At 36.2% G+C, this 27,250-nt stretch overlaps 4 protein-coding genes across 5 annotated transcripts; all 4 read left to right on the top strand.

The window, feature by feature from the left end:
• The first annotated feature begins 469 nt into the window (after positions 1-469).
• Positions 470-2,331, top strand: LOC108230712 (granzyme E-like). Its single transcript, XM_017407145.3, has 5 exons — positions 470-569; positions 971-1,130; positions 1,269-1,401; positions 1,586-1,813; positions 1,900-2,331. Exons 1-5 carry the CDS (start codon positions 512-514, stop codon positions 1,993-1,995), a joined length of 675 nt encoding a protein of 224 aa, XP_017262634.1. The 5' UTR covers positions 470-511; the 3' UTR covers positions 1,996-2,331.
• Positions 2,332-11,123: 8,792 nt separating this feature from the next.
• Positions 11,124-12,849, top strand: LOC108230707 (granzyme B(G,H)-like). Its single transcript, XM_017407135.3, has 5 exons — positions 11,124-11,207; positions 11,310-11,469; positions 11,548-11,677; positions 11,845-12,072; positions 12,490-12,849. Exons 1-5 carry the CDS (start codon positions 11,150-11,152, stop codon positions 12,637-12,639), a joined length of 726 nt encoding a protein of 241 aa, XP_017262624.1. The 5' UTR covers positions 11,124-11,149; the 3' UTR covers positions 12,640-12,849.
• A 1,266-nt stretch (positions 12,850-14,115) lies between these two features.
• LOC108230697 (granzyme B(G,H)-like) lies at positions 14,116-17,079 on the top strand. The gene is made up of 5 exons (XM_017407124.3): positions 14,116-14,244; positions 14,539-14,698; positions 14,793-14,922; positions 15,112-15,336; positions 15,614-17,079. The coding sequence occupies exons 1-5, from the start codon at positions 14,187-14,189 to the stop codon at positions 15,761-15,763; spliced, it is 723 nt and encodes a 240-aa protein (XP_017262613.1). The 5' UTR covers positions 14,116-14,186; the 3' UTR covers positions 15,764-17,079.
• Positions 17,080-19,410: 2,331 nt separating this feature from the next.
• Positions 19,411-21,387, top strand: LOC108230706 (duodenase-1-like). Of its 2 annotated transcripts, none has more exons than XM_017407134.3 (5): positions 19,411-19,539; positions 19,834-19,993; positions 20,072-20,201; positions 20,383-20,610; positions 21,028-21,387. In XM_017407134.3, the coding sequence occupies exons 1-5, from the start codon at positions 19,482-19,484 to the stop codon at positions 21,175-21,177; spliced, it is 726 nt and encodes a 241-aa protein (XP_017262623.1). In that variant the 5' UTR covers positions 19,411-19,481; the 3' UTR covers positions 21,178-21,387. The 2 variants fall into 2 exon arrangements, with proteins under 2 accessions (XP_017262623.1, XP_024859772.1); XM_025004004.2 differs by having other exon boundaries at positions 20,072-20,270.
• The last annotated feature ends 5,863 nt before the right edge of the window (positions 21,388-27,250 follow it).

Here is a 27,250-nt window from a genome sequence, read left to right as displayed (position 1 = left end):
TGTCTGTATTTCATGAACTACTGGATGGATTTTAATGAAACTCTCAGAAGGTAATTATTGCATGTACGTCAACAACTATAAACTTTTGGAGTAAACTCAGTGCAGATGGCCACCACAAGTAATTGATTGATAGTCATCTACATGATATTCTTTGAGTGCAAACATCCCTCACAAAATTTAACAATATTACATGAGATTATGCATGATGCCATTTTCAAGGTTCAACTTAAATGGCTACAATTTATAATTATTCATCATAATATGTTTTTATTTGTAAATTCTGTCATGAAAGGCAGTGGAAGATTCATAAAATGCTAGATCAAATTATTATTATTTTTTATATGATGAAACAATCTAAAAAAAGTGTCTTCAGTAACAATGTGCTTCCAAGCCACATTATTTGCATATGCAAATAAACTACTTCCTTTACCCTTTAAAAGCAGGAAGATTTGTAGATCTGAAACAGTCAGTGAGATCTGTCACTGCAGCTCAGCTGGACTGTGATCTCACCATGTTGAAGAACAGCAGACTGGCTGCACTGGTGGTTGTACTGATTCTTCTTGGTCAAGGTAAGTTAAAATTTTTTATACGACTGCAAATACCCCAAAAATGTTTTGTTTGTTGCTTTTTGTAAAGTTTTCTTGTAGCAGTGATAATGGAGAACATGCTTTAGTCTACAGGTGTAGCCTAATGGGAAAAATTAAACATTACAGTCTAACAAACCATTTAGCTTCACAGCTACTTGCAGCTAAAGTTCTATGTATCTTTATAATGTATAAGTAGAAACTGAGATTGTGCTCTTCCAATCAGCTGAGTGCAATGTAAGCAGTGGATTGAATGTGCTTTATACAGGAGAAACTGTATTTCACACAGAGGATCAAACATGTATTGAGAAAATTGTGTTTATTTTTTGGATATTTACAATTTGATGTATTGTACATTAGTATTTCTTTATCTCCTCTTTCTCCAGTTCATGCAGGGAGAATCAATGGAGGCAAAGAAGCTCCGGCTCATAGCAGGCCCTACATGGTGTTTTTAGAGCGGCAGCTTTTAAATGGTCACAAAGACTACTGTGGTGGATTCCTGTTAAACGAGGATTTTGTAATGACTGCCGGCCACTGCCAAGCCAAGTCAGTTTAAATTGTTTTCATTTTTATCTATTGAGAAAAACTGTGTTTAAAATTTTAGAACACGTATGTATGTAGCCCAGGCTCATACAGGAAAAGTTTTGTTTAGAAGAAAAATAAAAATTACTTCTTTTTCTACAGGACTTACAATGCTTTTTTGGGACTTCACGATATGCATCAGAATGAGGAAAGACAGAAGATATCTGTGGAACGAGAATTTCTTCATGAGGATTACCATAACAATACATATTCAAATGATTTGATGCTTCTTAAGGTAAGAATAAATTAATGTATGTTACTGTTTTGACGTTGTCATTTTGATTTAAGTATGTCATTTACAATTGCCCTGTATAGAATGAGGCCTAAAATATTGAACAATTACTGCACAAAATTTGCACTGATCAAATACATTTTTTCCTATATTTTTGTGTTTTTTATGTTTTACAATATTCTTATAGCTGAGCTCCAAGGCAAAGTTCACCAAAAATGTGAAACCCATTGATCTGGCAGACCAGGATGAAGGATCTCTGCCACAGCAATGTTCTGTTGCCGGCTGGGGAAAAACTGACTGGAACAGCAATCTGTTGTCTACCAAGCTCATGGAAGTCAATGTAACACTGATTAAAAATGAGAACTGTGCACAGAATCATTTCTACTGTTCTGAAGGAATGACTGGACCATTTCAGGTATAATAAATAGAAACAAACAAACTTTATAGGTAATGACTTCAGTACTCATTTCAAGTGATCACCACATACTGTGTATTTTAAAGGGAGACTCTGGAGGTCCACTGGTCTGTGAAGACGGGAAGGCTTATGGACTGGTGTCCCACCTCACCATAAACCNAAAATTAGTCACCAGATTATAGATTCACCAAGATCCCCGACTACATAGACTGGATCATGTCAACCATGAAGAAGAACTAATGCCTGTGAAACCTGGCCAATCAAATGTTGTTTGATTTTACCTTTTAGACATCATTAGTAGAGTTTAGAGCTGACTGGAGTACCTCAGAGGTTTCAAGTTGCTCTAGATTCAAAATGCTGCCACATTACCATACTCTTTATCTTTAAAAGCAACCATAAAAGTCAAAGCATTAAAAAAGACAAATTAACATATACTAGTTTTAATGTGTTTTTTACTTGTTTGAGCATAAAAATAAAGTTTCCTTCCGTTTTTCATGTCAGTAAAATTCTACAACACCTTTATTTCCAGGCTGAAACTTTATTTATTTTTACAGAAGCATGTTTGTGTTTTTATCCAGTTCTGCGTGTGAGAGTTTCAGACTTGTTCAGACCAAAGGTTAAAAGTTAACTTCTGTTCCGGGTAGGGTTGTGATGACTGAGATAAGGGAGAGATAAAATGAATGCAACAACCTACATCAGTAAATATTGATGTAGGTAATGCTTTTTATCTGACCTAAATATAGATAATATGAACTGCAGTGTATAACAAATATGGTATTGTGAATCTTTTAGTCTAAAATAACATAATCTTACAAGTTTGTCATGCATTATATTTTTGAGCACATTTTCTCAAGACATTTCAACACTTCACTGTCTCTGCATGATTTCCTTTAACAACAACAAAAAAAAACAACAGACTATTTGCTGCTGAAGATCGTGTAGATTTGCATCTTTCCTGTAGATACCAGATTCTTTCCAGAAGATATATAGATATATAGTTCAAAATTGGTTTGGTGAAATTTATAATTTAGTGACAATTTATGATTAGTACATCAATAGCAAAAACTACGGTATCTTTTTTCAAAATATATGTTCATTGTACTTTTTTCTACTTGACAATGTGTTTGTTTGAAGAATATTTTAATTTCTAAACATCTAAAATCAAATAATTAACTGTTACATCCCTTTTGTAAATGTTTTCTCTTACAGCACAAATGAGCTGTTCTCAAACAGCAACACTGCCATCTTGTGAAAACTGTGTAGACATGCATGAGCAGTTCAATAAACATTAGACCTCATTATCGCCAGCTGCTAAAGGGTGAAGGCAGATGGCAATGTTTTTGATTCTGCCTGTCTGTTAGCAAAATATTTCATGAACCACCGGACAAGTTTGCAGGAAACTTGCAGAACAGAATCACTGGATGTACATCTACAACTGAAGAACTTTCAGAGTCTTTCTGACTTTCCGATTCAAAATGGCTATCACAACCAAATGATGTTACAAATAACAAGTATGCCTATAACTCTGTCAATTGTACAGATATTTATCTAGATTTTGGTGTGGTAGTTGCTGAGACTAATCCACAACATTCATTTAAAATTTTGCTATTAACCATTTAAAGTCAACTTTGTCTGTTGTGTTAGCAAAATGTCTCATGGGTTGCTTAATGGATTGTAATGAAACTTTCAGGAAATTATCATTGGATGTACGTCTACAGCAAATTAACTTTTGAAGCCAACCCAGTTTAAGATGGTCACCACAGCCACTTCACCTTTGAAACAACAAAACATTGTTGGTGTGGTTGTAGCTGAAAGCTTAAAACTTTGGCAAAAACTGTTGGAATCAACTCTGTTAGTAAAATATCTAATGCATTGTTAGCTATGTTCTAAAATAAAGGTAAGTACTAAAAGAAATAGAGAAAAACCAGTTGCTCAGCCACCTTTATTGGTTGTGTCTCGGCCTTGCCATATCATGAGCTGTTTATTGATGGCTGCTGCATGCTTACACGTCAAGATAGGGTGACACCCACAGAATCACTTGCTTGAACCGGTTAAAGCCAGTTTTTTGGCGTCACATAGTTATTACTGATATATTAGGTGGCGCTCCAGCCCTCTGTGTCAGGCGGGGTCTAGGGTCTATATGAGTCGACAATTCCTTAGTTGCAGGTTTCTCTCTGCTCCACCATAAGATGTTGTAGACAGACGTCCCAGCGCTGGCCTTGTTATAATTTTCTGCCTCATTAGAATAGGTAAACTCTAGTTCTTTTGTAGCATCATCCTTTAAAGGGTAAATTGTCTGAGTTCTCCATCCTCTGGGATAAAAGGACTGGAAGTGAGCCGAGGGTGGTGCATCGATGAAAGAACCACTCATAAGGGATTTTAATGAAACTTTCAGGAAGTAACCATTTGATGCACATCTACAACTGATTCACTTCTGGAGTCAATCAAATTCAAGATGGCTGCCACAGCTAATCAACATGAGCCAACACAAAAATGACCATATTTTAACAGATGAGCTGGAAATTGATGTGATAATGACTGAGAGTAATTTAATTCATAAACATGTTTTTATGCCAAATATGGATTTAGATGATGCAAACTCTACACGTGTAGAAAATAATCTGGAAATTGTCATTGGCAAAGATGTTTTAAACACACATGCACACACAACTTGAAATATCCTACTTTTTGATTTATAACCCTGACATTTTTTACTGATTAGATGTGAGACTACAAAGTATAATTTCTTTGTTGTAAATAAAAAAAATCCATTTTGCTGAGGTGTGATTTTCTTATCTCACATCATTTTAACTGAATGGGATGGGTTGTTGGTGGTGGCGCACTTCTGATCAGAGTTAGATGATATGCCTTTTGTAGCATATCAAGTTTGATCTTTCTCTCCTTTAGTCTCACGTCCTGTTTTTGAGCATATGTACAGTATCTTATGAAGCAACCATGCACACTGCTTATGTATGCCTGGCTTTACCCAGAAAGCTACTCATTTTGAGGATATGAGAAGTCATTTGAAGAGGTGGTTTTGAACATCATTTAATGACCAAATGTAAAAAATCAAATCTTAAACAACATTTTAAAGTGAAATGGCTAGTACCTTTGAATGTAGTTGATGGCAAATAAGACAGTGATGAAATGTGATGATTTTTACTCACACTGCACAGCAAAAAGGTCTGTGGTTCAAATTTCCTCTGAGGCCTTTCTGAGTGTAGTTTGCACATTCTCAAATGTATGAGGTTTCTGAAGGTGCTTTTATTTCCTCCCACAAACCATAAACATTCATTTTATTTTTCAAACTGGTTGTAATTTTATACTTTCTATTTTAATGGCATTGTTAGTTGTTTTCTCTTGGTCTTTTTGACACTTGATTTATTAGTTCTAAATTCTACATATAAGAAGTTTCTGCTTTATGTTTGATTCAGAGTTATTTCTTCTAGCTGGCTTAGAGGGGCTAAATGTCATACAAGATGGATGGACTCTCTTACCAGAATGGAATAGATCTAATTGAAATAAACTCTACTTGCAATTGTGTTTGTTTAGTGACTGTGTCCTATTTATTTGTCGTTTAATAATTTACTCTTTTTAACTTTTTTCCTTCATAATAGATTTCTTTAATTCTTACCGTCCATTTCAGTAAGTGACCAAAACGTGATCTGAGATCTTTATCAGAAAAAAAGAGTAAGATATAATAAATTGAAAGCGTACTTACAGAGCAAACAGAACCCAGAACATGGTTTTCTCTAAAGGTAAATGTGACATCTTTAATTTAATCGAGAGTAATAATAGTCCCTATATTAAAGTGTAAAGTCACATAAACCAGCCACTAGCGAGCACAAGCCAGTGTATCTCTTGTGTCGGTCCCAAGGAGCAGAGGTCACAAAGGTGAAGGACATCAAGGACTTAGGCTCAACTGTCCAGGAAAACAGGGAGTGTGCTAAAGAGGTGAGGAAGTGAGTCCAGCCAGGATAGAGTGGATGGAGAAAAAGTTTCAGGAGTGATTTGTGACAAAAGATGGTTTGTCGTGCAGAGGAGGGACAGTGGGTATATTGGTAGAAGGATGTTAGAGATGCAGCTGACAGGAAGAAGACAAAGAGGAGACATATGGATGCAGTTATCGAGGACATGGAGGTAGTTGGAGTGAGGACAGAGGACAGAGAAGACAGAGTTAGATGGAGGAGGATGACTTGCTGTGGCGACCCCTGAAAAGGGAACAGCTGAAAGAAAAAGAAGAAGAAGAAAAAGAAGAAAGTCACATTTTCCATAGAAGTATGTTATGAAAACCTTTACAAAAAATTGCCCAAAATGCAAAGCAAACATCTGCAAAATGACCTTTGTCTGACTTTACGGCAAGCTAGTAATGCTTTGCAAGAACCTGCTGAAAAAGTTTTCACTTCAGTGTGACTGAAAAAGAGATTTGCTGTCATCAGATGCCACTTCCTGATAAGCCTTGAAAAAAAAAAGTGTTATGTGTATGAACTACTGGGGGAAATAATCTGTCTGCAAAAGAAGTCATCATCTTGAAACATAAAGGTGTGCAGTAAACACAGAAAAGGTTGGTTAAAGATTAGTTCAACGCTGATAGAAGCAACAGAATAAATGCAGGCATGTACATCTGCTTTTTATGTGGCCAGAATGACACAAATCTAAACTCTCTTAGCAGTCTCTATCATAAAGTATTAAACACAAATCACTTTTATGGTGCCAGTTATTCTTATTTTCACAAATAAATGTTAAGTGTGAAGACAAAATATTAGGTTTTATGACACACATGCAATTTTTTTTTAGCTCAATAAAAGTAGCATTTTTAAATGAACAACAGGTAATATTTGTCTGCAACATTTCGCAAGTCATGCAGAGGAAGTGGGGGATGATAGTAATCAGTGTTTCCTGCAAAGCAAGTTAACTGAAATATGCAAATACATTTAAAAGAATGCTGGCTTGAATTAAGTCTCTGTGTAATCATGTTATGACACATCAAAAACAAAGATTTTATAAATAATTCTTTAAATGGAAGAAATATAGATTGTGAGCCTGGAATGGAGGCATGTGGATTCTGGTGAGACAAAAATGAACAAATAATTTAACCACCACAAAGTAAAAGAGGAAGCAATAACGGAACAAGTAGTGTGGTTTAGAGACATACAAAGTTGTCAAATCTACTTGTATAAAGTGTTTTAGTTAGATTTCAGTTCAGTGACTCACATGTTACTTGCAGTGGTTCTTAATTTTTTTTAATTATCATTAATAGACAAATCACTTTTATGGTGATTTGTCTAAACTTAGTTGTTTAGCTGTTTTGAACAATAGCCTCTCGTACCTTTGATATAGTCAGACCCAAAATTGCTTCATCTTTTATCTTTCTCATCAAACATAGTTATAGGCGCCTCATCGGATCAAAAGCTATGGAGGGCCAGAGGTCAGTTTGTCTTTGAGGAACATGGTGGCTTTTTAGTCCTTAACAGAGCCACAACAAGGAGGCAGGTTAAGGCCCAGAGCCCGTTCAGGGTCAGAGGTCAGCTTTCTGTCCAAGGTCACCTGAGGAGTGGTGAAGTTTGGAGAAGGTACACGAGGATTCAACCTGGAGAGACTCACGACAAAGAGAAGCTGCAATTAAATGGTTTTATTTGACATGAATGACATGAGATTTTTGGCGCTCGGACTCCCGCAGAAGACGCGAGTGCTGTCAATAGCAATGCGCTTCAACGAGAAGCTCAGGTTGAGAATTAGAGACGTCTTCCCTGGGCCGGACACTGGTGGTGGAGGTTGGAGAGGAAGGAAGCTCGAGGGAGCTGGGAAACTAGGGGTGGAGGTGGGCTGAAGTTCGCCAGGTGAACAGATGAGGCCATGATGGAGGTCCTTTTAAACAAAGACTTGCTCGCTGATTGGATAAGATTGAGGCACAGTCAGATGCTGATGGGCTGAAGAGGAGGTGCACGACGCAGTGATTAGATGATGCAGGTGAGGCTGGAGCAGGTCCTTTATTTTAAGCCTAGGTTTTGTCTCACTCTGTCCAAAGATTTTTTCACTCATAACTTGGTACAGTTCTCCTGTAAGACTAAAGACAAAAAGGTTGTTAAAACATCTGAATCATTTCTCATATTTAATAACTGCACAAAAATAATGAAATATCATTCACATATTTCACCAGCTTTCATAATCAAATAAACCTATCTAATAAAAAAAATCATATATTTCTTCACATGCCTTAGGAAAGCCTTTAAATGATCTGTGAATAACTGATTAGACATCCATATGTGTTCACATGTATCCGAAAACAACCAAGATTCACTTAGGTCTGAATGAATTTACTGAAAGATGAAATGAGGTCAGGGGTCATGAAAAGGGTTGCTTCTTCATGCAACACTACCGTTTATGCATCTGGGTTTGCTGTTGGAAAAACTTCTACCTGTCTTGTAAACATTTCCCCTATTACTAGATGGTATTTGTTTCCTTTACATTGATTTCATTCAAAAAAAATCCATAAAATATGTTGAGTTTTCTGGAACTAAAGGATACTCTGGTTTTGGAAATCGTCCTCTTTTTGGCCTTCAATTTCTTTGTAGATTATGCCTAGCACAAGTTTGACACGTTAGACAGAACCTTTCTGAGTATTTTGTAAACCCATTAGTTGTGAAGACTTTGTTAATCATAGCAACCATCCTTCCTATTGAGACAGGGCACAAACCATGACCCAAAATAGCAGCATATCTGTAGAAATTCGTAGGAAGGATTGTTTTTTTTCCCCAGGGAAACATAATTTTCAGCTTTTAGTCGTACACCTTTCTTTATTTTCTCTTTTTCAGTCCTCACTTCAAGCCTCTTGTTTTTCAAGTTGACCTCTGTCCTTCTCCGTCTACAGTTACGTGCTTAATGTCCTTATGTTTTATAGGCGTATAACATACAACACTTTCTGCTCGCATGCTTTCACAACCACGTCCTCTTTCTCTGCCTCTATCTCTGACTTCCTCATTCACATACACAAATGTTTCCTCTTTCCTTCCAGAGATAACAGCTCATTTAGAAAGAGTTTAGCATATTGTAGACTGTTTTTTTTTCATATTTTGGGTTATATTTACCATTTTTCCTTCCTGCTTTTTCAAGATCTTCTACCAATTTTGCACACTCACGTGCTGTCAAGCTCTCATTAAATCCTAATTTTCTCATTTGGGGATTTTTTGTAAACATGTAATTTGTGTCTCCACTTAACTCCTAATATTCCTCCTTCTCACAACAACCAGCACAAATACAACAACACACAGATTGACTTTCCCCCATTTTCTTCCCTTCAACATCTAACCAGTTTGTATGGAGTTTACCCGATCAACTGGTCCTATCAGTCACACTCTGTTTTAGTTGTCACCATCAGGTTACCCCTGCCTGTTTTCTCACTGAGAAACTATTGAATAACTAACACAGAGACATACATTTACAAATGAGACAAACGGGAGCTCTGGTTAGTTCCTATGCAGACTGGCATCTGTTTTTCTATATTCTGTGCAGAGTTATTTATTATTTATTACTGTAGCCTTCCCACATAGGCTATGGACTACTTACTCAACTTAACTGGTTTTAGATATTTCTCAGGTCTTGGTTAACTTCAAAATACTATTCAATGTATATTTACCTCCTCTAATCCAACAAGTCTGTTCATTTCAGTTCTTTTGGTCTCATTACCTTTTCACCCCCAGCAGAGTTAGGCCTCTGGTGACGGCAATTCAACTCGAGGAATTTCAATAAGAAGTCCCAGACTCCCTCCATTCAGCTCCGACCCTGGCAGTGAAAGGATATTGGAATCCGGCTTGAAGGACCAAGTTGTTAAAGAAATTTAAAAACAAGAATAAAGACCTAAATAACAATGACATAGCAGATGGATTCAGTTATTCCTATACTTGCAGCAAGTAGACACGTTAGCACAGCAGCACAGAGGAGCAGTCCCTCACAGCTCATTTTAAGCACAATTAATGTTCAAGGAGACAAGTCAGTACAACAAGGTTTCTCCTTGTCTTGTCTAGGGAGTCAGGGTTTTCACTCATATTACCTTCTAGCCCACTCCATCTGTTTCTTTTCCCTGTCAAGGAGTGGAAGGACCTTGAAGCAGGAACATCCTGTTCCACACAGTTTCTGCACACAAAGTTCTTCACATACTTTAAACTCTTTGTGAAGGGTGACAAGTATTCATTCATTAATTTTGCAAACACATAATTTTAATCACAGCTACATTTAACCAGCTGCATTTATTTCAAAGAAGAAAATGTAGCTTCTTAAATGGGCTTTTTGTCAAGAAAGATTTTGCATATTACTCAGCATCACCTTACGGTAATCAGCTTCTACTAGTTTCTACGAATTTTTCGGTCACCTTGTATTAAGAACATCTTGAAAATATAACATTTTGATGACCTGTTGAACTTGCCTTCATTGATATAGTTTGAAGATTAGTTTCAAAAGATGCTGATAGAAAGGCACTAAATGAAGAGCATGCTACTTCTTTAATAATTCTAAGCATAGCTTCCTGTTTGTCTTTATCAGATTTGTTGGTGGCTCAGCGTACCACAAAACCTTCACACCATCTAAGTTCCGTGATCATACTGATACATGCAGAAATACATGCACACTGAAATGCATACAGAAACTGTATACAAGGCCACTTTTCGAAACAACTCAGCTTATTATTTCTTACAGTAAGAACTATACCCAGGTTTCTTATATGATCTGTAAAAAACTGAGTCAGGCACTAAACATGTATTTGGTGATCACCTTTCTGAGAGCAGCATGACTGCCAAAGGCTACATCATGCTCTCTGAAGCTGATGAACGGCCTTTGCCATCAGTTTTAAATTGTTATAATTTATTTTTTAACATGTTTCACTTATTAACCCATTTCTGAAGCTTGATTCTCAGACTGATGTCAGCTCACTGAAAAGTTCACTGTTCTTTGCATGAAAGACCTTGGCTTTTCTTCCATAAACTACTTTAAAATTGACTTTCTATATGTGGACTAAAGAGTGAAATCAGAAACAGCAAGCAGTCTTTGGACTACAGCAGTCATTGTTTCTGTTTTTGTAGCAAGATGACTAACTTTGAATCATCTGCTTTAAAGACATTACTCTGAAATCTTTAGGCATGGTAACACCGAGCACTTTACAAAATGCCAGCAGAAGCCCTGTTCGGTCTGCAGCATTCAGGCTAAATGAAATCGAAAAGTGATGTGGATGTCTTTTTGCATAAGCACCTCCTTTAATCTCTGACAGAAGGAAGCATATAGAGTGAAATTATCAGAGATGTTTGTCACTCCCTCACAGCATCTCAGCCCGACTCTGATCTCACCATGTCCATCTGCTGTAACCTGGCAGTTCTGATGCTTGTGCTGACCTTTGCTGGTCAAGGTGAGTTTAATAGAGAATAAATGTATGCATGTAAAATCTGTGTTTGGTTTCTGACACATAGCATTTTCTTTACATTCATCCTATTCAAAAAATGTCACACAGCTCATGCAGGGAAAATCATTGGAGGCCACGAGGCTAAACCACACAGCAGGCCGTACATGGTGCTAGTGGAGAGGAAAACTCCTGAGAAACCTATAGAACACTGTGGTGGATTCCTGCTGAATGAAGATTTTGTCATGACTGCAGCCCACTGCAAGGCCAAGTCAGTTTAAATTACTTTATATTTCTGTAAAAATAATGTTTTGATAAAATCAACTGATGCATCTTTATTTCTATTTAGGTCGTATAATGTTTTCTTAGGAATGCACAGTTACCATGACAAGGAAAAACAGGAATTGCCTGTGAAACAACATTTTCCACATGAAGACTACAATGAAACAGATTTCACAAATGACATCATGCTACTGAAGGTAAAATCAGCATGAATATGTACCTGTATTCACTGTACTTAATAGCAGAAACATAACTCTTTTTAAAAAGTTTACAATCATTCTTTCCTACATTGTTATGACATATTCTACATGAACACTGCACATGTCAATATTTTTTCTTAAATTGTCTTACTTTGTTTCTTCAGTTGTCCTCCAAGGCAAAGTTTACCAACAATGTGAAGCCCATTGACCTGGCAGACAGCACTGATGACCCTCTGCCAAAGTCCTGTTCAGTCGCCGGATGGGGATGGACAAGCAAAGAGAATAACATGATGTCTCCCAACCTAATGGAAGTCAATGTGACACTCATTGACAAAAGATGTTGTGCCAAGAAAAATGTGTTCTGCTCCAAGGGAAAGAAGGGACCGGGCAAGGTATTTTTTTTTTCCTTTCATCTTATTATATGTTTAAAATTTTAAAAGTTCCTTGAACTTAAAGGATTTCTTCTTGCCCACCAGCTTTTGTCAGAGTTTTGAATTTAAATCATCTTATGTTGAGTAATGATAGAGTTTTAGCTATTTTGGTAATTAAAAAAGAAAACAAAACATTATGCACAATCTCACACACTACAGCAAAATTTCATACAATCTGTTAGCTCTCAGAGTCTGTGGTGTGAATGACTCTCAGTTACTACCACATTCAATTTAAGCTCAATTTCTGTAATATTGACTGAGTCTTAGCTATTTTTTCCAGCTTTGTGTTGAACTGCAATAATACGACTTGATCAAAACAAGTATTTGCTTCTCTCATCATCTTGTATAATCACCACCTTCTGTGTTTGTTTTTTTCAGGGAGACTCTGGTGGTCCGTTAGTCTGTGAAGGAAAGGCGTACGGGGTGGTGTCTGCAAACAAGTATTTGACGAATGGTTCCATGTTGTATAAGTACACAAAGATCGCTGATAACCAAGAGTGGATTGATGACATAATGAAAAAGTTTTGAAAACAGCTGCTATGCTACATGCTGTACTGATATCAGACTTAAGTATCAGGAAATATTAGGAAAAAGCTGAAACATTGATCTGATTTCTGCAATATATTTGTTAGTTAAGGCAATAAAATGACATGTTAGCATCTCATCCTGCATCCCTTTGTTTGGCATACTGCAGTCTACAGACTTTGAGCGCATAAATAAAATAAACATAAACACACACACAGCTGAGTGTTTTTTTGGTAAATGTGAACATATGAAATTTGTTGTTCTGTTCACAATATTATAAGATCCAATTGATACAGAGGTTCCTATAGGTTTCTTTGACTCACTTCAGTCATCTGTACCCACATTTTAAGATTTTTCTTCTAATGGCTCAACAGGTCTGATAAGTTGTTTATTTGTGTACTATTTAAAGTAGAGTGTACTTGTAATATGGTTTATTTGACTTAAAAAAAAACAGTTTGAATCCCCTTTTTTTTAAAAAAAAAAAAGTGAAGTACATTTTAAAGGCAATTTTCTAACTTTTTAAAAGTTAAAACAACTTATTCAGTTTTACGGTGTGTCTTTTGGTTGGCTGAATGAAATATGTCTTTATGTAAGTGTCCTGTTTGCAGAGGAAATAAAGGCACCTCAAGATATTAAACTTGTTATTTTACATAAAAAGCATACAAGTGAAATTCTAAAATATTAGGCCTTAATACAAAAGTCTGGAAGTCTTCCTCCATTAGCTTTTATATATTCAAAAACAACAATAACCAAAAATCTTCGATAAGACTCAAAAATAAATCAATTCAAACATTACATCCTTGTAAAAATGTGGCCTTCTGGAGTATTCAGTGCATACAGCACGTGAGCCCTTTTTAAGTAATTTACTTCAAGTAAATAAGAAACAGAAATAAGGAATTTTCCTTAAGCCAGTTTTTCCAAATGTATTTTAATCTTTTTGTGTGTAAGAATATGAGAACTATTTGTTCCCATGAAGTGCATGGATCATGTCACCAGTTTGTTGATGAAAATTAAAAAAAAATCAAACCACAGGTTGTAGTCATTAATATAGCCAGGCCCAATATTGTGAATATAAAAAAACAACCGCCCTGTAGAAGTGTAAACTTTATTTTTATTCTAGAATAATGTCAAAAAAATCCTGTAAGGTTTTTGTGCACCATATCCTCAAACAACTAACAGTCACCGTCTCTCAGTACATTTAAACACGACACCTTTTTGGTGAAGACATTTTAATTCTGCTGCAGTCTCATGTTAAAGTAACAATATGAACACTGCATGAAAACCTGAGTATCTGGTCATGAAATCTTTAACTGCTGACAATCAGTATCCTGTTCTGTGGATAATATGCAAGCTAAATTAAATCTAAGGGTGATATAAAAAAGTCAACTGGTTTCAGGTTTTAAAAATAATACAGATGTCGTCTAGCGTCACATCATTGCAAACTTCACAAGCTCCTCCTTTTACCCCAGACAGAAGGAAGCATATAGAGTGAAATTATCAGAGATGTTTGTCACTCCCTCACAGCAGCTCAGCCCGACTCTGATCTCACCATGTTCATCTGCTGTAACCTGGCAGTTCTGATGCTTGTGCTAACCTTTGCTGGTCAAGGTAAGTCCCTTTCATTGTAGAGTAAATGTATGCATGTAAAATCTGTGTTTGGTTTCTGACACATAGCATACTACATCACTTTCTAACATCTCTTTGGATTAGTAATAAAACTGCACAGTACATATTTGTTTGTTTGATACCGTAATAAATTTACTTTTTTGTGTGTTTTCAAGTTATAGGATTAATTAGATGTTACCCAACTTTTTGTTTTTATTATGACACTGAATCATGTTTCCTGATGTTCACAGTTTTGTCAATGTTAAAAACTTACCTTGTCAAAAAAATGTCACACAGCTCATGCAGGGAAAATCATTGGAGGCCACGAGGCTAAACCACACAGCAGGCCGTACATGGTGCTAGTGGAGAGGAAAACTCCTGAGAAACCTACAGAACACTGTGGTGGATTCCTGTTGAATGAAGATTTTGTCATGACTGCAGCCCACTGCCAGGCCATGTCAGTTTGATTTACTTTATATTTTTGTAAAAATAACATTTTGACAAAATCCACTGATGCATCTTTTTTTCTTTCTTACCTCTTTTTTCATTAGGTCTTATCATGTTTTCCTAGGAATGCACAGCTACCATGACGAGCAAAAACAGAAATTGCCTGTGAAACAAGCTTTTCCACATGCAGACTACAATGAAGAAAATTTCACAAATGACATCATGCTACTGAAGGTGAAATCAGCATGAATATGTACCTGTATTCACTGTACCTAATAGCAGAAACATAACTTTTTTTTAATTTAGAATCATTCTTTCCCACATTATTATGAAATCTTCGTCTAAAATAAAACAAAAACTAACATGAACCTTGCACATGCCAATGTTTCTTTTTTCTTAAATTGTCTTACTTTGTTTCTTCAGTTGTCCTCCAAGGCAAAGTTTACCAACAATGTGAAGCCCATTGACCTGGCAGACAGCACTGATGACCCTCTGCCAAAGTCCTGTTCAGTCGCCGGCTGGGGAAAAACTAGCATTGACAGTAACGTGATATCTCCTAAACTTAGGGAGGTCAATGTGACACTTGTTAAAGATGAAGAATGTGATGAAAACGTGTTCTGCTCTGAAGGAAAAGAGGGACCAGGCCAGGTAACTTTTGTCCTTTACCTTTTTATGCGTTTAAAAAAAATACAGATTGAATGAATGCCTATTGCCTGCCAACTTTAATGCCAGAATTTTAAATGAAAACCATCTTATATTGAGAAATGATAGTTTAGCTATTTTGGTAAATTTTAGCTTAATTTCTGTAATATTGACTGAGTCTTAGCTATTTTTTCCAGTCTTATGTTGAAGGGCAAAAATACAACTTGGTCAAAACTTGGATAAAACCTTGTATTATCAGGACTTTGTTTGTTTTTTTTTCCAGGGAGACTCTGGTGGTCCGTTAGTCTGTGAAGGAAAGGCGTACGGGGTGGTGTCTGCAGGAACAACTTTACCAAATGGCTCCATATTGTATATGTACACAAAGATAGCTGACTACCGACAGTGGATTGATGGCATTATGAAATACTTTTAAAAAAGCTTCAATGCTATACTGATATCAGACTTGAGTATCAGCAAATATCAGGAAAAAGCTGAAACATTGATCTGATAACTCAGATTTTTTTTTTAGTTAAAGCAATAAAATTACATTTTAGAATCTCATACTGCAACTTTTTTGTTTTTAATACTGCAGGCTAGAAATGTTTAATGGCATGAAAAAAAAAATCTATATTTGAACTGAGTGTTTTTTGGTAAATGTGAACATATGAAATTTGTTGTTCTGTTCACAATATTATAAGATCCAATTGATACAGAGGTTCCTATAGGTTTCTTTGACTCACGTCAGTCATCTGTGCCCACATTTTAGGATTTTGTTTCTAATGGCTCAACAGGTCTGATAAGTTGTTTATTCGTGTACTATTTAAAATAGAGTGAACATGTAATGTGGTTTATTTGACTTACAGAAACTATTTGAATCCCTTTATAAGACAGTAAGTGAAGTACATATTTAAGGCAATCAGTTTCTAACTTTTTAAAAGTTGAAACAACCTATTCAGTTTTACAGTATGTCTTTTGGTTGAATGAAATAGATCTTTGTGTCCTGTTTGCAGTGGAAATAAGGGCTCCTTAAAATAAACTTGTTATTTTACATAAAAAGCATTCAAGTGAAATTCCAAAGTGTCAGTGCTTAATAAAGACGTAGAAATTTGAAGAAAATAAAAAAGCATTTAACATTTTTGAAGCATGCTTTAATGTTGTATATCACATATATGTAAAATGTACAACCTATCAATGCTAAAGCTCCTATAGGTACTCAATGTTATGCAGTATATCAAACAATATAAAAGAAAACAAAAAACAAGAAGCAGTCAGTTTTTCAAGCAAAGCAGAACTTTGTTTTTCCTCAGACATGAGATGCAGATCTTGTACAGAGCCAGCTGATCTGCAGAGTGTGATAAAATCATCACTAAACTAAACACGTGTATGTGGAAACTAAGGTTTCTGCTAGGCCTTATCATGAAAGTCCTGAAGTCTTTCACCACTAACTTTTATATATTCAAAAACAATAACTAAAAATCTCCTATAAGCCTAAAAAATAAATCAATTAAAACATTACATCCTTGTACAAATGTGGCCTTCTGGAGTATTCAGTGCATACAGCATGTGAGCTCATTTCAAGTAATTTACTTCAGCTAAATAAATAACGAAATAAGGAATTTTGCTTAAGCCAGTTATTCCAAATGTATTTTAATCTTTTTGTGTGTAAGAATATGAGAACTATTTGTTCCCATGTACTGCCTGGATCATGTCACCAGTTTGTTGATGAAAATAAAAAACAATCAGACCACAGATTGTAGTCATTAATATAGCCAGGCCGCAATATTGTGAATTTATTAAATAACTGCCCTGTAGAAGTGTAAACATTTCCTTTATTCTAGAATAAATGACAAGGCTCGGTGTAGATGGATTTAGCACAGGCAGACAACGGCAAAGTTTTAAGGTTTTTATTAGAGCTGCTAAACTAATCGGAACACTAGTTCTGGAACCAGCACTCTTCGAGGATGGGAATCGGCCTCGTGGCAGGTAAGGCCGTCGAGGACTGTGAGGAAAGAGAGGCGGGAGAGTTTAGCAAAGGGCTTGGGCAGGAAGGAGGGTCCAGGGACAGACGAGAGCAACCAAATCCAGAGATGTACGAACCAGTAATCTTTGTCCAGTGAGGGAAAGCGAGGTCTGTATCCGTAGGTCTGAATCCGAAAAGGTAACAGGCAAGGTTCGATGGTCAGGAGACAGGCAAGGGTTCGTAGACATGAGATCAGGCAGGAACTGTGACGGAGCCCTGGACATTTACTTGGATAAACCGTTCAATAATCTGGCAAGGAGTGAGTGTGAGCTGTGGTCTTAAATACAGGCTGTGGCAGGTGAGACTAATGGCAGTGATTGTGTAGGTAAGAACAGGTGAACTGTGACAGAAAATGTAAAAAAAAATCCTGTAAGGTTTTTGTGCACCATACCGCTATACAATAAAAAGTCACTGTCAGTACATTTAAACACGACATCTTCTTAGTGAAGACATTTTATTTCTGCTGCAGAGTCTCATGTTAAAGTAACAATATGAACACTGCATCAAAACCTGAGCATCTGGTCATGACATTTTTGTTAACTGTTGATAATCCATATGTTACTATAGACAGGTAAATCTGCACACATCTGATCGCCACCACACAAAGTTTTAGCTTAATATCTGTATCACTGGCTGAGCTTTTGGTTTGTTTTCTAAAGTCAGTTAACTGTGGTGAACATTGTGAGTTATGTTTACTCCAACACTTAATGAGTTGTAGAGGTACACACAATGGTTACATCCTGAGAATTTCATTAAAATTGGAACGCATTATCTCATGCACATATAAATATATAATTGTATTGTGAAACTGTCCAGCATGTGGAGCTTACAGATGTCACTATGGCCCAGTATTGTGAATATATATAGACCCTTTCCCAAAAATTTGAATATCATGGAAAAGTTGTTTAATTTCAACATTCCCATTCAAAAAGTTAAACTTTCATAGGTTATAGATACAAGGCCCACAGTTTAAACAATTTCAAGTATTTCTCTGTTTATTTTTACAGAATTTGGGCTTCTAGTGCATAAAACCCACAAAAACAGTATTTCAAAAAACTAGAACACTGTGAAAATAATCAGTTTTTGCAGAAAGAAAAAGAAATTAAAATCAAAATATGGCATTTTAAAAACGATACGTCAATTTTCTCCAGCCACATTTTGCCCTTTCTCTAGACTTTCCATTGATATGCTTGGACACAGCATTCTGTGAACAGCCGACCTCCTTACATATGAACTTTTGTGGCTTACCCATCCTATGCAGGGTATCAATGATGGCCTTCTGGCCAGTTGTTAGGTCTGCAGTCTTCCTCATATTGAACCAAACTGAAGCAATTTAATGACACCTAGTGGAAACCTGTGCAGCTGCTTTGATTTTAGTAGATGATTAATGTATCACACTCAGTTTGCAACATTCATGCCCTGTAAAATGTGGGCTGGTTTCTCCACAGTGTTCTAATTTTTTTTTAAATTCCTGTTTTTGTGGTTTTTTTGAGCTGAAAGCCCAAATTATGTAAAAAAAAATTAAAAAAAATACTTGAAATCGTTTAAACTGTGGGCCCTAAATCTATAACCAATGAAAGTTTAACATTTTGAATGGAATTATGGAAACAAAACAACTTTTTCATGATATTCAAATTTTTTGGAAAGGGTCTGTATTAAACAGCTGCCCTGTAAAAGTGTAAACATTTTTTTTTAATATAGATTAAACGCCAAAAAATCTTTTAAGGTTTTTGTGCACCATATCCTCAAACAACTAACAGTCACCGTCTCTCAGTACATTTAAACACGACACCTTTTTGGTGAAGACATTTTAATTCTGCTGCAGTCTCATGTTAAAGTAACAATATGAACACTGCATGAAAACCTGAGTATCTGGTCATGAAATCTTTAACTGCTGACAATCAGTATCCTGTTCTGTGGATAATATGCAAGCTAAATTAAATCTAAGGGTGATATAAAAAAGTCAACTGGTTTCAGGTTTTAAAAATAATACAGATGTCGTCTAGCGTCACATCATTGCAAACTTCACAAGCTCCTCCTTTTACCCCAGACAGAAGGAAGCATATAGAGTGAAATTATCAGAGATGTTTGTCACTCCCTCACAGCAGCTCAGCCCGACTCTGATCTCACCATGTTCATCTGCTGTAACCTGGCAGTTCTGATGCTTGTGCTAACCTTTGCTGGTCAAGGTAAGTCCCTTTCATTGTAGAGTAAATGTATGCATGTAAAATCTGTGTTTGGTTTCTGACACATAGCATACTACATCACTTTCTAACATCTCTTTGGATTAGTAATAAAACTGCACAGTACATATTTGTTTGTTTGATACCGTAATAAATTTACTTTTTTGTGTGTTTTCAAGTTATAGGATTAATTAGATGTTACCCAACTTTTTGTTTTTATTATGACACTGAATCATGTTTCCTGATGTTCACAGTTTTGTCAATGTTAAAAACTTACCTTGTCAAAAAAATGTCACACAGCTCATGCAGGGAAAATCATTGGAGGCCACGAGGCTAAACCACACAGCAGGCCGTACATGGTGCTAGTGGAGAGGAAAACTCCTGAGAAACCTACAGAACACTGTGGTGGATTCCTGTTGAATGAAGATTTTGTCATGACTGCAGCCCACTGCCAGGCCATGTCAGTTTGATTTACTTTATATTTTTGTAAAAATAATGTTTTGATAAAATCAACTGATGCATCTTTATTTCTATTTAGGTCTTATAATGTTTTCTTAGGAATGCACAGTTACCTTGACAAGCAAAAACAGAAATTGCCTGTGAAACAAGCTTTTCCACATAAAAATTACCATGAAGAAAATTTCAAAAACGACATCATGCTACTGAAGGTGAAATCAGCAAGAAAATCGACTTATATTCACTGTACTTCATTGCAGAAACTTTACTCTTTTTTTACAGTTTGGTACAGTTTTTTCCCACATTTTTATAAAATCTTCTCCATAATTAAACTAAGCCAACATAAACACTGCTCATGCCAATGTTTCTTTTTATCTTGCTCTGTTTATTCAGTTGTCCTCCAAAGCAAAGTTTACCAACAATGTGAAGCCCATTGACCTGGCAGACAGCACTGATGACCCTCTGCCAAAGTCCTGTTCAGTCGCCGGATGGGGATGGACAAGCAAAGAGAATAACATGATGTCTCCCAACCTAATGGAAGTCAATGTGACACTCATTGACAAAAGATGTTGTGCCAAGAAAAATGTGTTCTGCTCCAAGGGAAAGAAGGGACCGGGCAAGGTATTTTTTTTTTCCTTTCATCTTATTATATGTTTAAAATTTTAAAAGTTCCTTGAACTTAAAGGATTTCTTCTTGCCCACCAGCTTTTGTCAGAGTTTTGAATTTAAATCATCTTATGTTGAGTAATGATAGAGTTTTAGCTATTTTGGTAATTAAAAAAGAAAACAAAACATTATGCACAATCTCACACACTACAGCAAAATTTCATACAATCTGTTAGCTCTCAGAGTCTGTGGTGTGAATGACTCTCAGTTACTACCACATTCAATTTAAGCTCAATTTCTGTAATATTGACTGAGTCTTAGCTATTTTTTCCAGCTTTGTGTTGAACTGCAATAATACGACTTGATCAAAACAAGTATTTGCTTCTCTCATCATCTTGTATAATCACCACCTTCTGTGTTTGTTTTTTTCAGGGAGACTCTGGTGGTCCGTTAGTCTGTGAAGGAAAGGCGTACGGGGTGGTGTCTGCAAACAAGTATTTGACGAATGGTTCCATGTTGTATAAGTACACAAAGATCGCTGATAACCAAGAGTGGATTGATGACATAATGAAAAAGTTTTGAAAACAGCTGCTATGCTACATGCTGTACTGATATCAGACTTAAGTATCAGGAAATATTAGGAAAAAGCTGAAACATTGATCTGATTTCTGCAATATATTTGTTAGTTAAGGCAATAAAATGACATGTTAGCATCTCATCCTGCATCCCTTTGTTTGGCATACTGCAGTCTACAGACTTTGAGCGCATAAATAAAATAAACATAAACACACACACAGCTGAGTGTTTTTTTGGTAAATGTGAACATATGAAATTTGTTGTTCTGTTCACAATATTATAAGATCCAATTGATACAGAGGTTCCTATAGGTTTCTTTGACTCACGTCAGTCATCTGTACCCACATTTTAAGATTTTTCTTCTAATGGCTCAACAGGTCTGATAAAGACACTGTCAAACACATACTCACTTACTCCCCCCCCCCCCCCCACACACACACACACACACTCTCTATCTTTGTAGGGACTTTCCATTAACTTCCATTCATTCTAACCCTGACCCTTACCTAAACTCAACTCACACCTTAGTCCTAAACCTAACCCCTAACCGAAAAACATTATTTCCAGGCTTTGGTCCCCACAAGGACCAGTTGGTTCTCACAAGATATGTTAGGAAAATTGTCCCCACAATGTATCAAAATGTATCAAATACATGGCCACCCACACACACTATGCACTGTTCTGTGGATAGCATGCAAGCTAAATTAAATGTAAGAGCATTACGGGAGTGTTCATTTATTCTCTGTTATTCAGGTAGGAGCCCAACTTGCAGTTACTGCAAGCATTTGTAGGTGTGAGCAGCCTATTTACGTTGGCCACACCCTTCACTTGGAGAGAAGAGATCTGTCAGGCCTTTCTTGGCTACAGGCCTCCTGGGTGCAGCTTAGCTGTTTAGTTTCCTTCTACTCTTTATTTTTGGCTAATAAAACTTTTTTTCTGTTAACGCTGACTGTTTTGTGATTCTCATTTTGTTGCATACATTTGAGTCAATGTGTCGTAAACGTGGGGTGGTATAAAAAAGTCACCTGGTTTCAGGTTTTGAAAATGATTTAGATGTTCTTTTTGCGAATGTGGGCTAGAGCCCACATCATTTGCAAACCACACAAGCCCCTCCTTTTATCTCACAGAGAAGAATGCATATATAGAGTAAAGCATGAAATTATCAGAGATGTTTTTTTACTCCCTCACAGCCCGACTGATCTCACCATGTTCATCTGCTGTAACCTGGCAGTTCTGATGCTTGTGCTAACCTTTTTGGTTCAAGGTGAGGTTTTTAAACTAAGTGGAAGTGTATACACAAAGAAGCTATTGTAGAAATTGGATACATACCAATTTCTTTACATTCATCTAAAGTTACCCTCTTTCAAATGTGTCCTTAGATGCATCCTAAAACATACACATTTTATATGGTTGTGTGCTGCTGAATTTAATTGTTTCTATGTTCGCAACTTTTAAGATGAGTTGGATGTTATTTAAGATTTATTTTTTTTATTATTTGCTGACAGACAAAAAACCTTGTATCTCCAACAGCACAATTTTTCTGGAATTGAAAAAAATGTCATTAGTCCACAACTAATTCAAATGATGTTTCTTGCTTTCTTGTTTCAGGTCCTATCAGGTTTTTCTGGGGGTGGACAGTCACCATGACAAAGAAAAAAGTGTTTTAACTGTAAAACAAGCCTTTCCACATAAGAACTACTGTAAACATTCATTCATAAATGACATCATGCTCCTGAACAAAGATTTGAGTGCTGGGATGTGACTTTAAGCAGTATCAATTTGATCACTGAGATTAAAGTTAAGGTTAAAGTTGTAAAATAATATGTTTTCATATCACAAACTAGAAATTTTGTTTTGTATACTGCAGGCTAAAGTGCATGATGATTAAAAATAAACATGTATTTTAAACTGGTTGTTGTTTGGTTGATGTGAATACATACTTTTTTGCTTTGCACATATTAGTTATTTTAAGATCTAATTGAAACAGATTTTTCTAGCTTTTTTATTTGGGTGTCAATCATCTATACCCACACTTTCACGTTTCCTTTCTTTGGGTTCAACAGTTCGGCTTAAGGTGATGCCTATTGATTTACTATTTTAAGTAGAGTTAGCTTGTAATGTGGTTTAACTAAACAAATCAAATTACTTTGAAAGATTTAGGTTAAAATATTTTTTAAATACAAACATGCAAGTAAATATAGTGTATAAAACCCTTACAGAAGTCACACTGGGCCAATGTCGTGAATGTATGAAATCGTAATATATGTGAATTTTTATTTATTTTTTGTACATTTGGTCCTAGTCATTTTATGCCTGACTGGCACTTTGGTTCATCTAATCTGAGCAGAAATTAGACTATTCAGCCACAGTGTCACACTGGGAGGCCAAAAGTCCCAGCTTGTTCTTTTATAATTTTAACTTGTTTTACCTAAAACTTATTAGTTTATTTTTCTTTAATATATCCTAGTTTTTATCATTCATGTTCTGTTTAGCTGAGGTTTTAAAATCCTAGTTCAGTTTATGTTAGCTTATTATCAGTTTATTATATCTTTGTATCTTAGTATCTATCTTATATCTTCCTCAGTTTATCTTTAGTATGAATTAGTATGACTTGTTTTAGGTAAGTTAATTTAGCTTTTCCTAGCTTAGTTTTTCATCTGTTTATGTTACTTTTGCTGATTTATTTCATTTAGAGTATCTTAGATCATGTTTTAGATAAGTTTAATTTAGCTTTCTATATTATTGTGTGTGTTGTCATGTTACTTTTGCTCTGTATTTTTGTGTTTTCATGCCGTAAAGCACTTTGAACCGCCTTGTTGCTGAAAAGTGCTATATAAATAAATTTGACTTTACTTGACTTAAACACTGGGGCCTTTGCAAGGAAAAAGACATTGCATAGTTTCAGACAGTTACATTTTTTTCTGTTCTAAGGATTCTGTTCACTAGTTCTGCATTCAGTGATGGTTGCTGCATTAAATTGTGAAGTCAAAATAAATATTCAAACTACCAAAACTAAGCGGTGTCAGTAGAAGAAGACATTGCAGTAACTTCTTCAGGTTTTCACAGCATGCCATTAATACTTTGCAGGGCGTTGGTGGAAAGGTTTCTGTTTCAACAAACAAGATGACTTAAGCTTTAGACAGATATAACTACCTGATTAAAAAAAAAAAATGTGTTAACCAACAGTATGCTAACGTGGGAAAAAAAAAAAACCTACTACTAATCAGATGACATCATCATAAAACATGTTGCAAACCATTTGCCTTTTTGTGCTTTTCAGATATTTATCTTCACAAGACTATTTTCTACTATGCAGATTTACTGATTATGGTTACATATTGCCTATATTGCAACATTTATTTCCACCAATGAAATGAAGGACAGAACCTAAAGAAAAAAAATAACCACAAAAGCACAGCAGGTTCTATACTTCTCTAGAAACTAGCAAGAGGAAGTAGGTGATATTTAAACAAGTTCAGTGGAAGATGTACAAACAGATCAAAGATGATACCAGCATAGTCATTAATAAGGCATGGCTCCCTCTCTTTATACGAACAATATGACTCACAAACTAGAAATACTTTCAGCAAATGAGCGAAATAAATGAATTTTGTTTAACAAAAAATATACATGTTACAAAGTACTGTGCCCACCAGACATCACCATGTTTCTGTTAAATGGTTCTTAACCCAGAGCCATTGCACATAACTGATGTTTTATATCAGGGGTGGCCAACCCTGGTCCTTGAGGGCCACTATCCTGCATGTTTTACCCGTCTCAAAAGCACTAGTGCTGTATTTCAACTCTTGCACGGTAGCTCTCCTCTGACAGAAAACATGTGAAGCAAATGTTAAGATCTAAACATTCACCACAATAATAAATAACGGTTAATAAAAACTGGTCCAAAATTTGCCTATTTTCATTTCAAAAGTGCATTCAAACAGATTAAATCAAAAACATGAGTGGAACCGAGGTGGCCTGAGGTGGACAACAAAATAATTTGCAAGGCCAAGAAGGCATTTTGGCAAGCTGTGCACACAAAAATAGACCATATTTTTTTTCCAAAACTGGATCCTAAATGCAGAAACAACATGCTGGTCTCTTGGTCACAAACAATCAGACTTCAGTGAGACTGCAACTGAAAATTAATTTATTTTTTCAAACTTTTCCCTCATTTTTGAGTCACCATCTCCTGTCAGTCACAGCTCAGTGAGATATCGCCTATAGGATTCAAGTCAGGGCTGTCTGGGGCCTTCTAAGAGATTCACAGAGATGTCCCTGAGCCACTCTTCTCTTTGTGCAAATGATAGAACAAGCACAGTGGGGTCTAGAAATGTGCAGAGTTGTATCAGACTGTTTTAATAGACGGTCCGTTTGATTGTTTTCATGCACCGTTAAGGGGTTTTCTTTTTTTTTTTTAAATTACAGCTGAAATAATAAAATAATAAACTGAGTTGCTCTGAATGGTGGCCCTAAGTGTCTTGTTCTTTAAGCTGGTAAGGTCCCAAATTCGAAAAAAATCATCGCAAAAAGAGTAAAAATTTGAAGTTCAATCTCCTTTGCTGATATGTTTAGATGCTCACTTTTTTAAGGTTGTAGAAAGGAAGTGGCTGTAGGAGCAGTGCATGACTTCTCTAATTATTTAAGGCCCTTAGTTTCCTGTTTTTCTTTTAACCAATATGCAAGTGGATATTTTTGTCACAAAACTTAAACACCATCAAAGTGTTCTCACTGAAGTGTTGCATGCAGAAATACTTTCTGGAAGCCACAGGAAGAGTTTCTAATGGTCGAAACTAAATCCACTTTGTAATGAGATCTGTAATTAAGTTTAAAAAGCTACTGAATAATAGGTTAGGGTGATTATCTTGTCTTCTGTTAGAGCAGCATGACCATCAATGGCTACATCATACTGCTTAATAATAACGTATGGTCCATAAGTACTTCCTGTCAATATGTGTTTGGTATGTATTTTACAACCTCGCCTACTGTTTAACACTGGGCGAGGTTGTAAAATGCACTGTGAAAAATACATTTTTTTTTCATTTTTTACTGAATTATTTTCCCCTTGTTTCATGAAAATTTCTTTAGACAGATACTTTATTTTTTACAATTGAAGACAATTATTTTAAATTAAAACATTGTGTCCTTGGTCATTTTTAAATGCCAGTTAGATTTGAAATGCACAGTCAGTCTGCTTATCAGCATTATGAATGTCTCAATCATCCCAGGGTACTGTTTCACTTATACCCTACATGGGTACAGATGAGACAAATATCGTCACCTACAGCACCCATGAGCAACAGGAACAAGCGGATCCAGTCCCAGAGGGCCGGAGCAGTCCCAGGCAAACAGACACTCAGCACCACTCCAAGGCAGCTGCACGTCCGCAGAGACGTAGGTCGTCAGCAAAGCAGCCAAGCTCTAGGCCTCTAGGCCAAAGAGGTACGAGGTGAGATGCAGGGCACACACACACACACACACACACACACCCCGCAACCCAAGTTGGTATCTCACACCATCTCGCATCTCGCATTTCGCATCCACCAGAGCCCAGCACAGCCCCAGGACCCAAGCTGAGCCGACAGCCCCGGGAACCATAGACTACCTGGTAGGTTCCCACCACTCCGGGACCATAGCACCCACACAAACAACCCCACACCAAGGGAGTAGGAACCCACTGCCCCCCCCCCCAAAAAAAAAAAAAATAAATAAAAATAAATAAATCAACTGGGCACACACATTGTTCAACCAGACAAAAACACATATTTTGTTTTCAAACTCCACTGAAGTTTATTTCACACTTCAGGTTGCAACAAAACAAACTACAAGCCATCTTTACAGTGAAACACTTTTCTGTAACTGTTTTTTTTAGTTCTATACTCTAGAAGAGTTTTCTTTGCTCTCAGTGTTATTTCAAACATATTTCTTTTTTTTTTATTTGTAACAGTATTCAACTTTGCTATCATCAATACATTTAAAAAAAAGCCTCTGTGCAAAATAGGGGTTAAAAACCTGTCCATTATGCTTAGTCAGGCAGTTTTTTTTTTTTTTTTTCTCATTCCATTTCATGGCCGGCCCC

Source organism: Kryptolebias marmoratus, linkage group LG24, assembly GCF_001649575.2.
Source record: "Kryptolebias marmoratus isolate JLee-2015 linkage group LG24, ASM164957v2, whole genome shotgun sequence".
Taxonomy (NCBI): Eukaryota; Metazoa; Chordata; class Actinopteri; order Cyprinodontiformes; family Rivulidae; genus Kryptolebias; species Kryptolebias marmoratus.
The sequence above is the reverse complement of the archived record's forward strand: the minus strand, read 5'-3'. Positions and strand labels throughout refer to the sequence as shown.

Bases quoted from the DNA above. Each gene is read 5' to 3' on its own strand.
- LOC108230707 (XM_017407135.3), top strand. From the start codon at position 11,150: ATGTCCATCTGCTGTAACCTGGCAGTTCTGATGCTTGTGCTGACCTTT. The intron at 11,208-11,309 runs GTGAGTTTAATA...AATGTCACACAG, and splicing joins GCTGACCTTTGCTGGTCAAG to CTCATGCAGGGAAAATCATT. The intron at 11,678-11,844 runs GTAAAATCAGCA...TTGTTTCTTCAG, and splicing joins ATGACATCATGCTACTGAAG to TTGTCCTCCAAGGCAAAGTT.
- LOC108230697 (XM_017407124.3), top strand. From the start codon at position 14,187: ATGTTCATCTGCTGTAACCTGGCAGTTCTGATGCTTGTGCTAACCTTT. The intron at 14,245-14,538 runs GTAAGTCCCTTT...AATGTCACACAG, and splicing joins GCTAACCTTTGCTGGTCAAG to CTCATGCAGGGAAAATCATT. The intron at 15,337-15,613 runs GTAACTTTTGTC...TTTTTTTTCCAG, and splicing joins GAAAAGAGGGACCAGGCCAG to GGAGACTCTGGTGGTCCGTT.
- LOC108230706 (XM_025004004.2), top strand. From the start codon at position 19,482: ATGTTCATCTGCTGTAACCTGGCAGTTCTGATGCTTGTGCTAACCTTT. The intron at 19,540-19,833 runs GTAAGTCCCTTT...AATGTCACACAG, and splicing joins GCTAACCTTTGCTGGTCAAG to CTCATGCAGGGAAAATCATT. The intron at 19,994-20,071 runs GTCAGTTTGATT...ATTTCTATTTAG, and splicing joins GCAGCCCACTGCCAGGCCAT to GTCTTATAATGTTTTCTTAG.